The sequence below is a fragment of the Sphaeramia orbicularis genome, chromosome 22 (assembly GCF_902148855.1).
Source record: "Sphaeramia orbicularis chromosome 22, fSphaOr1.1, whole genome shotgun sequence".
NCBI lineage: Eukaryota > Metazoa > Chordata > Actinopteri > Kurtiformes > Apogonidae > Sphaeramia > Sphaeramia orbicularis.
The window spans coordinates 8,041,628-8,054,123 of NC_043978.1; the positions used below are offsets into that span (position 1 = coordinate 8,041,628).

At 36.4% G+C, this 12,496-nt stretch overlaps 1 protein-coding gene across 5 annotated transcripts in view; it reads right to left on the reverse strand.

Moving 5' to 3' along the window:
• The window catches only part of loxl3b (lysyl oxidase-like 3b), a 72,041-nt gene that overhangs the window by 11,426 nt on the left and 48,119 nt on the right, over positions 1-12,496 (reverse strand). For 3 of the 5 annotated variants that reach the window (XM_030127520.1, XM_030127519.1, XM_030127517.1), the window contains 3 exons: positions 11,278-11,458; positions 5,302-5,456; positions 3,657-3,827 (listed from right to left, as the gene is read on the reverse strand). In XM_030127520.1, coding sequence (XP_029983380.1) covers positions 3,657-3,827; positions 5,302-5,456; positions 11,278-11,458 — 507 coding nt within the window. Of the gene's footprint in view, positions 1-1,644; positions 1,801-3,656; positions 3,828-5,301; positions 5,457-11,277; positions 11,459-12,496 lie in introns of all 5 variants that reach the window. The other 2 variants (XM_030127521.1, XM_030127518.1) reach the window with 2 other exon arrangements.

Genomic DNA, 12,496 nt, shown 5'->3' on the forward strand with positions numbered 1-12,496 from the left:
TGAGTGCTTCTAGTTTTAAATGTGTCCATGGTGACAGATTCTGTCGGCACCTTAGAGTAATACTGACTCAAAAAACACTTAATTTTTATCATATTCTTTCTAGAAAAAATAATGCAGATCTTTAAAAACTTTAGTATAGTTTGGGGGAAAAACTAAAAACAAATCTCTCATGTTGTGGTTTCCAGTGAATGAAGGGGAAAAGTCAGGTTGAAGGGTTGTAATTTTGGGGCGTCTGTTGGGCCCACGTCCCCTCACCAACCTCAGACCGACTTCAGCTCCTACATTTAGAAGAACACACTGGTGTCTGCTGTGTTCTGTGGCTTCGCTTTCTCCGGTGGGAGCAGTGATTTGGTTTATTACACACTGACAGAGTAGCATCACTGTGGAATTTAACCATCACTCTCATTTAACTGTCTGTGTTTGGGTTTTTTATCTTCACTTCTTCACTATCTCATCTATTGTTGATATATTTACTTTGTTTCCTATCAGACTTCTTATTGTTGGACCATAATTATCCCCTCGTAAACAAAGAAGTGTCAAAATATCGTAGATTATCTCGTGTTACATCTGATATTTTAAGCTTATTTTGTTCATACTGACGGTTTATTTCCACTTTGTCATTATGGGTTTCTATTGTGTGCTATGACAAAGTCCCACTGTGTGTGTTTTTAAGTGTTTTTACAGTAGCTGTGTGTGTTCATCAAACCACAGTGGAAGAAAACACACACAAACAAGTCAACATCCTCATCAACCTGACAACATGCGCACTGTTTAGGAAACACAACCGAGGAAACACCCGACAAATACAGGGGTAAAAAAAGCATTAGCAGTGTCTTTGTAAAAACAGTCCAACTTCAATCCAGATATTCTTAAATACAACAAAAATGTCTGACACTAGAAAAAAAAACTCTTACCAAGCAGCAAGTGAACATTTTTCTTAGCTTGGTTTTTGAAAACTACAATAAAAGACGAGCTACTGAAAGACAATAATGGACATAAATGGAGATAAAATAATAATAATAATAATAATAATAATCACCTATAATCCTGTCTGTACTTTACACACCTTATTTAGACCATCACAGTTTGTTTTTGGTACATAATTGCTATTATTATTAATAATAATAATTTTAAATATTAATTTTAATTTTTTGTTGGACTTTATTTATGGACTATTATTTATGTCATTATTTATGGACTATTAAGTTATTATTTTACTGGTCCCCCTTGAGATCGAATGTGGAACCAGAGTTTATTTTTGATATGTATAATATTTTGGTGTTTTGTGCAGGCTTGGTTGGAATTTATCTTGCTATGTGTCAGGTTTGTGAACTGACTTTGTGGAGATGACATGGGTAAGGGGGCGGAAGTCTATAAATTAATCTTCATCCCGCTCCTTTTCAAATATGTTTTTTTTTCTTTTTTTTTTTACATTGTTTTTCCTCGTTGTATTTGGTATTAAATGTTGATATTTGAAATAAAAATAAATAAACAAACAAACTTGAACTAAAATGAGTCTGACACCTGTGTACTACAGGTTCCAGTGTTAACCCTCTGCTGCACATTCATAAATGAAGTCCAACCCTGCGTCTTTGTCTCCGTGGTGTTTTGGAACGGTGCTGGAACAGTGACTTCATTACTTACGGTGATGGCGTGCATGGAGTAGCCCAGCCCTAGCTGCCTGCACACCACCATGGCTTCCCTGGTGGTCCAGCCTGTGCTGCACACTGTGCCCCACTTGGAGCCAACCTGAACCTCCACTCGGCCCTCATAAGAGCTGCGTCCGCCCACTATCCGGATCTGCACAGAGGCCCTGCTGGGAGTCAGTGAGGGACACACACTTCCTGTCCTGCCTCTGAACCGTCTGAGCTACAGCCCCCCCCACCGCAGCGTTAAAGCGACGGTTTGGTTAGTCCTCGCGTGGTTTTCACATGAGGTCGCTGCTTGGCTGAGTGTGATTAGAGGGTTCATGTGACGGTCGGTCCACATGAACGCACCAAAACAGCGTCTCCATCAGGAAAACAAAGCTCCTCTACATATGAACTTTATAATATACTGTCATATGTTCATGCATGTGTGTTGTATGTCCCAGTTAGAGCCCACTTAGGTTTAATTACTGCAAAAATGTAGTTTTAGTAGAAATTAATAAAACCTTTGTGATTAATATGGAAGAAATGAACATATTTGAACACATATGCATCAAATTTACATAGAATTAACCCCTCAGTTGCCATTAACCCACAAAGAGCAAAACATCCACCATCGACCAAAACAATCTACTGATTCTAAACTGTTTAATTAAAAAATAATTGTTTTTATTTTTCTTTAGATAACGATTCATGAAACAGTGTGGAGAAAGAAAAAGAGTTCAAATATCTCTTTTGCTTTTGTTTCATGGTTGTTTTATCCTGAAGAACTGCTTGTTTTAATAGTATGAGTAAAATAATAAGTAAAGTTGGTCAGTGTTAATAGGATACAGTTTCAGCTCCACCTTTTCAGTCGATCTACTTTGGTTTTTCCATGTATTTTAGTGTCTTGTGTTGATGCTCTTTGTATTAAGTCTGGTATATATTCAATACAAACTGAACTGAACTGTTTTGGGGATTTAATTTGAGACATTTGTTGTTTCCTGTTTGACTGAATGAGGGAACCTATTGGTTGTTGATAATGTTGACATGACTGATTACCTGAGTCAAGGCTAAAAACCTACGATCCAAACTCAAAACCCCTCTGTTTAGGACTGCTTTCTCTTTGTGACCGCAATTGCATTGTCTAATTTTTAACCTGCCTTTTATTTTTTTCTCTGTTTTATTGCTTGTTTTACATTCTCCTGTTTTACTGTACGGTGTCCTTGAGTGCCAAGAAAGGCACCAATAAATAAAATGTAATATTATTATTATTGTTATTATTATTATAAGTTTGATTTTGTCTCAAAACTAAGACAGAAAAAGACTTCAAATTATATTTTAGGAACCACCTCACACTGAATGATCCAGATGACGGAGCCTAAACTGTGTCAAAACTATGATTTTATTCTAACATTAAACACTTATCTGAGACATTGAAATCACATTCAACATTGTTTGGTAAACAGTGAAAGGTGAATGTCTTACATGAATCTCTTCAAAGTGTACGGTACTGAAAAGTTACTTTACATGGGTATTTCAATTATTTAAATAATGGTAATATTATAAATAAAATTCAATTTTAATTCTAAGTTTATATAAATATTTATATAAATACTAGATTTCTTCTTTTTCTCTTTATATTTAATTTTTCACTTGTTTGTAGTTTTTCTATCTGCATTTTCTCTTCACTTGCTCGTTTGTTGCTGCTGTTAACTTTTCCCACAGTGAGATAAAGTCTTACCTTACATTATCTTATCTTATCTTATCTTATCTTATATCTATTTTAACTTATTTTATCGTATTATTTTTTTATTTTATTTTATCTCACGTTTTCTTTTCCATTCTTATTGGATCTTTTCTTTTTTTTTCTGTCAGTGTTTTTCTTCTTCCTCTGTATATTTCTTCGTTCCTACAGGTGCAGGTCTTTCTAACCCCCCTGTCCACTGAGTGACCCATATGACAGTATAATAAACCTGCATATGTGACCTCTCCCCACGGACACCCCGGTGGGTGGTGTTAGTAACCTACTTGCAGACCCTGGTTAGCGTAGCCCAAGCCCAGCTGCCTGCAGGCCACCATGGCCTCCTTGGTGGTCCAGTTCTCTCCGCATATCAGACCCCAGCTCTGGGTCCCGTTAGAGTCTGAGCCCAGGATCTCCACACGACCCTCGTACCGGGTCCGTCCTCCCGTGAGTCGGATCTGTGTGGAGCCGAGGGGTTAGGAAAGACGAGGCAGCACAGACGCCCAAGGGCCAAGTGGGATAAGAACTGGGCTATTATAGGCTGGATTTGGTACGGTTAAGGGTGTGGGTTTCTAAAAACTGCAACCCTGAATCACAAAAGGCTGGAACTGTACGAGAAGTTAGAGGGAAAGCAGTGATTTCTATGGACTTTGACTTCTGACTCATTTTTGGGCTCATTTTTAGGCTTTTTGTTTCTCATTTAGGGCCAATACTGAGATAAAAACTCTGAATAATGATGTGATTAGAAAGAAAGAAAGAAAGAAAGAAAGAGAACAAATGAATGAACAAAAGAAACAGAAAGAAAGAAAGAAAAAGAAAGAAAGAGAGAAAGAAAGAAAGAAAGACAGAGTAAATGAATGAACAAAAGAAACAGAAAGAAAGAGAGAGAGAGAGAGAAAGAAAGAGAGAACAAATGAACAAAAGAAACAGAAAGAAAGAAAGAAAGAACGAAAGAGAGAACAAATGAATGAACAAAAGAAAGAAAGAAAGAAAGAAAGAACAATATCAGTCAGAGCTTTTATGAACCTTTACATGATCTATAAATTAAAGATGGAAAAACAGCTGCTTTTTACTGAAGAAGTGCAAAATGCAGAGGATAATATTATATTAAAACTTCAGAAAAGTTAAATGGAAGAAAACGTCCTTTGTGAACTGCTGCAGAAATAGCCCTGGGTCTTTATGAGTTAAAGGTGGATCATATCAGATAAACCATCCCTGAAGGACTAGGTGTGAAGGACATGGATCAAGCACTGAAAGATTACAAGCAGCTCTAACCGTACTGGACTCAATATTGGTGATAAATGTAATGTGTCTGAGTCTGAATGTGAAGAATGAGTTCATGTTTACAAAGAAACTGAAGCTGAACAGAAAAACCAGGAAATATTTAGAAATCACCACTTTCTGTTTTTGGGGTTGTATCTAGTTCACATTTAATTCTCTGGAGGTTTAAACAAATGTATAACGTAATTTTTTTTTTTCATTTACTAGAGTTTTTCTCCCACTGATCCCAGCGTCTGTGTGCATCTACAGGAAACTGGAGTATGATCTGGTCGAGTACAAAGTACACAACCACAAAATACTCACGGTTTAAGTGTCTTCACTGTTGTCACAAAAACACAACCAAACTTTTTGGGTTTGAGAAGTTTAAAGCAGCTGAAGAATGGAAATTATTCAGCATGTGATAAAGTTTACTGTTGGTTCGTGACAGCAGTGAAGAAGTGAGATTAATGTGTAACTAAAAAAAAAAAAAAAGGTTATTAGTTCCAAAATATCTTCATGCAAAAGAGAAAACAATGAAAGCGATGAAAACACCACAATCATCTCCATCTGAATGACACATTAAAAAAAACAATATAAGGCAGTTGTGAATAATAATATATGGATGATAAAGTGAGCGTGTGAACATGTGCAGTGAGCAGGTGTAGCTCTGACCGTGCTCTCCAGACCCAGGTACGGCGTGTTGCAGCGAACGCCGGCGTCCTCCGTGTGCTGACAATCCTCAGACGTGATGTTCTTAAAGGGACAGTTCCAGACGGAGCGCTCATGACCAACACACTTCACCTCATTCATGTAGATGGGACCCATACCTGGAAGGAAGGAGGAAAGGAAAGGAAGAGAGGAAGGAGGGAAGGAAGGAAGGAAAGAGAGGAAGAAAGAAAGAGAAAGAAAGTAAGAGAGAAAGAAAGAAAGAAAGAAAGAAAGAAAGAAAGAAAGAGAATGAATGAATGAAAGAAAGAATGAGAGAAAGAGCAAGAAAGAGAGAAAGAAAGAAAGAATGAAAGAGAGAAAGAAAGACAGAAAGAAAGAAAGAAAGAATGAGAAAAACAATGAATGAATGAAAGAAAGAAAGACAGAAAGAAAGAAAGACAGAAAGACAAAAGAATGAATGAATGAATGAATGAAAGAGAGAACGAAAGAGAGAAAGAACAAAATAGAGAAAGAAAGAAAGAATGAATGAAAGAGAGAGAGAGAAGAAAGAATAAAAATAAGAATAAAAAATGTACTAACTAATAACTAACATGAAAAAATAAGTAAAAATTTGACTAACATCAAGTAAAAAAGAATAAAATAAGCAAAAAAATGAACAAAATGAATTTAAAAAAGAGCCAAATTCACTCTTTCTTCTGTGTTCAGTCTCCTTTGGTTGTGTTTGCTGACGGTGCAGTCTGTGCGTCCTGGTTCTCACTCCTCCTCTAAACTCTCACTCCATCTCTACAGTCCGCTCCGTTCTGGAACTTCAGTCAAAGCGTTCCTTGAGCGGGGCTCGTTTCCGACTTGGGTGACGTTCCTGAATGTTTGTGGGTGTGACGCTGCCGGGCGGTGGACTGACATCCGTCCCGGCACACGGCGCTTCTGCTGCTCCTTCACAGACACTTAGTGATGAGCGTCCAAGGCCTCTTTCCTCTGCATCCCCACCCAGCGAACCCAGACCAGTGGGATATGAAAGGCCGCTTGTATCTGCACCACACTGACTGAACGCTCCACATGTTTTTAACAGTTTAACCCATAAAGACCCAGAGGTACTGTTGGGGCCGTTCCTAAATATTCTCTTCTATATCCTCCGGAGACCAAGTACGCAAACATTTTCACCATTTTACTTTAAATAATTGCCTTAATTGGAAATGGCATGATGCAACAGTTTTTTCAGATACTTTTTTTTTTTTTTTTTTATAGTATGTCCTTTTCAGTTGACATTTTAATTTTTTTATTTTAAAGTAAAGCTGTGAAACTCTCGTCCACTACAGAGGACAAAAAGCATTGCTGGGTCTCAGAAGGATATGGAACTTTTCTGAAGTGATTTATCACCATTTATTCTAATATTATCCTCTGTATTTTGAGCTTTTTTCTGTGAAAATCAAGTATTTTCCTATATTTAATTCACTATTAATGTAGATGTTCATTAAAACTAAGGTTAAAGTTGAGGGGTATTATTTCAGAAATAGAGAAAACTGAAGGAAAAGTGACTTTTTCAGCAGAGATATAATTAACTCAATGTTTTTCAACCATTCATAGTTTGAGTTCTTGTTTGTTCAGTATTAATTGTCCTCCTTGTAAATCCAAGCTGGACTGACTGGACATATCCTGACCAAGGAAAATAAAATTCTCCCTCTGTGCAGTAATCTACACCTGGCTTTACTGCCTCCGTCCACAATAACAGACATTATATAGACTAAATATCCTGTTAAATTAACCTTCATTTGAAACATAGTATAGAAAACTATTACATGATCAAAAATAAATAAATTTTAGCAAAAAAAAAAAAAGTCTCCATTTTGAATGTCTGGGGTCACCAGAAATTTGTGATGTTAAAATGGGGTCAGGAGTAAAAAAAGGTTGGAAACCACTGGATTAACTGAACATAAAGCCAGTGTCTCCAGTGTCAGTGTTCATTATTATTTCAGAGTTTAACCCATAAAGACTCTGCGCTACTTTTATGTCAGTTCCCAACTGGAATTTTCTCTCTATTCAACCGTTCTTTGTTTGGAGGGTTTTTTTTTTCATTGTAAATCACGTATTTTCTTATATTTAATTCACTGGTCATGTAGCTGTTCATTAAAACTCAGAGTAAATTCAAAGGTTATTATGTCAAAAGACAGAAAACTGAAGAAAAAGTGTCTTTTTCAGTCTAATCTGTCATTAACTGGACATAAACCCAGTGTGTCTGTCTACTGTCATTGATCCAGCTCCATGGGTTTGACTGGGGAATCAATGTTGTAGAAGATGACAGTGTTTCCATGGTAACTATGGAGCCTCTGAATGTCCAAATATGGTCCTATCTGATGACCATGAAAAGATGAAGAACTGTATTTTACACCAATTATTTCCATGTATTGATAGGATTAGTGGATTAACAGGTATGAAACAGTTTAGATCAGCAGATGGTTTAGGTTAATGGTGGACGTTTGGGTCTGTAAGGGTTAATGTTCTATTCCAAGGACATTCAGGACATTTCACAACTAAATTATCCCATTTTTTAACAGTTTAAGATCCAAAAGTGAAAGTTTAATCATGTTTCCTTGCAAACCCTGTGCAATTCCAGCTCAGTTACACAGTGTTAAACATAATGTCCTTTATTCCAAACATACTTTGGTCATATCTGCTGCTGTTTGTATCTGTATCTGTGCATCTAGTGACGTGACAATAAGAAATCTTTGAATGCTGAACCTTAATCAGGTGGAGGAACAGTGGTTATTAAAGTCAGACACTGAGTCCTTGAAACTGAATGAGTGACCGCCTCATTTTCACGTGAAATGGTCCATAACAAAACTGGAACCGCACAGATGGTTTTGTGTTCAGAGAAAAGCCTGACAGACCCTCAGAAGAAAAAAAAAAAAACAAAAAAAACAAACACACTTAATATGAGAGGTATTTCATGAATGAGGAAACATATGAGAGAATGAACCTCAGGAATGTAAGAGGAAAGAAAGAAAGAAAGAAAGAAAGAAAGGAAGAAAGAAAGAAAGAAAGAAAGAAAGAAAGGAAGAAAGAAAGAAAGAAAGAAAACAAAACAAAAAAAATTAAACAAAAGGAGAGAACAAATGAACGAACGAGAGAAAGAAAGACAAAAAAGAAAGAAAGAAATGAAACGAGCGAAAGAAAGAAACAACCGAAACGAGAAAGAAATCAAATGAGACAAAAGGAAACAAAAGAGAGAAAGAACAAACAAACGAGAAAGAAATGAAACGAGAGAAAGAAAGAAACTAAATGAAATGAGAATGAACGAGAGAAAGAACGAACAAACGAGAGAAAGAAAGAAACACAACGAAAGAAAGAATGAACAAATGAGAGAAACAAACAAAGCGAGAAAGAAAGAAACAAAATGAGAGAAAGAAACAAAATGAGAAAGAAATGAAACAAAATGAGAGAAAGTAACAAAATGAAAGAAAGAATGAACGCGAGAAAGAAAGAAAGATAGAAAGAAACAAAATGAAATGAAAAAAATGAAATGAGAAAAAGACCAAATGAACGAGAGAAAGAAAGAATGAACAATAGAAAGAAACAAAACGAAAGAATGAACGAATGAGAGAGAAACAAAGAAACGAAATGAGAGAAAGAGAGAAAGAAAGAAAGAAAGAAAGAAAGAAAGAAAGAAAGAAAGAAAGAAAGAAAGAAAGAAAGAAAGACCCACATGTTTGCATGGACTTGACACTGGACTGAACATATATTTCTTTTAGTGAATAGTTGTGTATTTTTTTGCGCTGCATTCCTGTGGTTATTAAAAGCAGGTCTAAATGAAGGCTGTGCAGTGGAATGTGTGGAGTGTCAGGTCTGTGAGCTGGACAGATGAGCTGAAGGTGAAGTGACCTGTGCAGACAGTTACAGACACGTGGACTCAGGTGGAAGGGTTCAACATGACCCATGAACCGTCTGGAACTACAGCTCAAACTCACTGTGGTCTGTGTTCAGCCCAGTTTGGTAGGAGGTGACACACACACACACACACACACACACACGCACACACACACACACACACACACTGTCAGTGACTTTACATTTTACCCATAAATGTTCATCAGAACGCAAAAATAATGCAACAACCAAAGTGTCCTCCATCCAAATGTCAAACTCATGTTAGTTCAGGTTCCACATTCAGCCCAATTTACTCTAAAGTGAGCCGAACCAGTAAAATACTAGTACTATAACCTATAAATACTGACAACTCCAGGTTTTTCTCTTCGTTTTAGAACAATAGAAAGCTGATCTGCTTTGGTGGAGGTCTGCGCTCTCCGAGGGTTTTTCTGGTTTTGATTTAAATTAATATGTTAAATAGCGGTACATGTGCTTTAGCGCCTCCTAGTGGTGATATGTAGGTATAGTGAACCCGAAAACTGACTTGCATAATGCGCCACCAAAAAATACTGCATCTATGTTTATTAATATTTCATCTCCAGGACCAGAGTGATCTCGTACAAAATAATAATAATAATCATAATCATAATGGATTAGATTTCTATAGCCCTTTTCTAGACCCCCAAAGCGCTTTACATTATTGACTAGGGCTGTTAGAAAATATCACTTCTGCAATATATTGCGATATTTCATTTCACAATACTGTATCGATATTAAAAAGTACTGTATTGATATTTTTAGGTATTTATTCAAATGCAGATGTGGCGGAGGTTCATTGTTGTTTTTTGGATTTCTTTATCATTTATATCTTATTTATTATTATTTAACACTGTTTTATTAAATAATAGTCATTTGAAGCATCCTAAAAGCACTTTTTACTGTCTGAGAGGCAGATGGTAGTTCCTTTGTTGGGATCACACAAAAATAAAGTTCTGATGTTAGTTCTGAACTAATAGAATATGAACATCTGAACAGGATCTTAAACTGTAATGTCTGTAAAACAGAATTTCAGTTTGGACACAGAAACATTTTGTGATATAACATTAGATCCTGTTGTGATCAAATAAAAATGTGTTTAGTATCTGTGCAGATTTCTGGTGTAATTCAATTCTTCCAGGAAATAAGGATTTTTAAAAAACGAAACAAACACAAAACTGCCTTTTTAACAGTATCATGATATATCGTGATATATCGTATCATGATCCTAGTATTGTGATTTGGATCGTATCACAAGATTCTTGCCAATACACAGCCCTATTATTGAGCCATTATTCATTCACTCACACACTCCCCCTCTGGTGGAGTTAAACTACACATGTACCCACAGTTGCCCCGGGGCAGACTGACAGAAGTATGGCTGACAGTTTGCCCCAAACGGCCCCTCCCACCACCACCAAACATTCATACACCAGTGGGAGTGACACAGGAGGCAAAGTGGGTGAAGTGTCTTGCACCCAAGGACACAACGGACTGAGTAGGACAGAAAGAAAGAAAGAAAGAAAGAAAGAAAGAAAGAAATGGATGGACACACTGGGTTTATATTAAATAACTAAAATGAATAAAAAATGTACTAACCTATAACTAACATGAACAAATAAGCAAAAAATTTGACTAATATCAAGTAAAAAAGAATAAAATTTTAAAAATGAATGAATGTAAAATGCAAAATGAATTTAAAAAAGAACAAAATTCACTCTTTCTGTCTGTGTTCCAGGTTCAGTTTCCTTTGGTTCTGAATCCGGGGCCTCCCAGTGGGAGTAACACTGGAGGCAAAGTGGGTGAAGTGTCTTGCCCAATGACACAACGGAATGACCAGGACAGAGCAGGATTCGAACCACCAGCCCTTCAGTTATTGGACGACCTGCTCTACCTCCTGAGCCGTGGCTGCCCAAAAGGTGTCCCACATTAAGCGTGTTTCCAACTAATTTAAAGCCAAGTTTTGAAAAGAACAAAATGTGAATTCTGTGCGTTTGTATAAACATGTTTGAGTCATTAAACACCACAGTCACACGTCATAAGTATTCTGGTTGCATGTTTTTGAGTGTACTGCGCTCTAACCTTGTCCCATGCGGGCCCCCGTCAGAGCCTCCTTGGCGCTGCCGAAGCCCAGTTCCCTGCACACGACGCTGGCCGACTGCAGGTTCCAGCGGTCGTCACAAACCGTCCCCCACTCGTTGTTCTTCAGAACCTCCACTCGACCCTCGCCGACCCTCGCGCCTCCCTTCAGTCTGACGTTATTCTACACAAAAAGGACCACATCACATCAGAATGACGAAAACAAAAAGGAAAAGGGGAGGGGTTTAGTCCTGAACAACTTGGAAATATAACGTGTGCTGTTTTAATTTTCTTTTTGTGTCTTAACCCTTGAACCTCTGACGTGTCTGTGGTGATCGTTCTGAATGGAGGATTTATTCTGTTATTTGAGCATTGGGTTTATGGTATCATTCATTTCAGTACAAGCTATTTCTTTATTATTATTATTATTATTATTATTATTATTATTATCTGTAAAGCAAAAATATTTCTGCCTCATGTTTTCACTAAAAAAACCTCACATTCATGACAAATTTCACTATTTTGTTCCAGTTTGCTGATAATAGATGTTTGTTTATTTCAGTCCACTCCATCTAATACTTTGTTGCAGTAACGATGTAATATTCATTCAAACATAAATGCATTATTTTTATAGACTTTTCTCCAATATACAAACTGTTAATATTGTGTCTATTCATATTATAGGTCTATTTTTACTTTGCTCTACTTTTAATTCTACACTAATTTTACTTTTTGTAAAATGCTATATTAAATTTTCTTTAGTTTATTTAGTTTTTGTAATTTTACATTCACTCTATTCTTATTTTCAGATGAATTTATTTATTTTTTATTCATATTGTTGCACTGACTGGAGACACTAACAGGTCTGTAGAAGCCAATAATGTAATAACAACCGATAACGTAGTAACAACTGGTAACGTAATAACAACCAATAACGTAATAAATTTGCCATTTTTAAAATGTAATAAGCCAATAACGTAATATCTGGCCAACAACATAATAAAAGTCCTGAACCAATAATATAATAACATTTGGCCAATAACATTTTAACTTATTGTCTGGTTATTACGTTATTGGCCTGGTAAAAAAAAAAAATTCTTTGCAAATGCAGTAACTGAGCCAATAACGTAATAAGTTAAACCATTATTGGCCAAAAGCTATTACATTACCATTTCAGGATTTTTATTATGTTATTGGCCAGATGTTACGTTACTGGCCTATT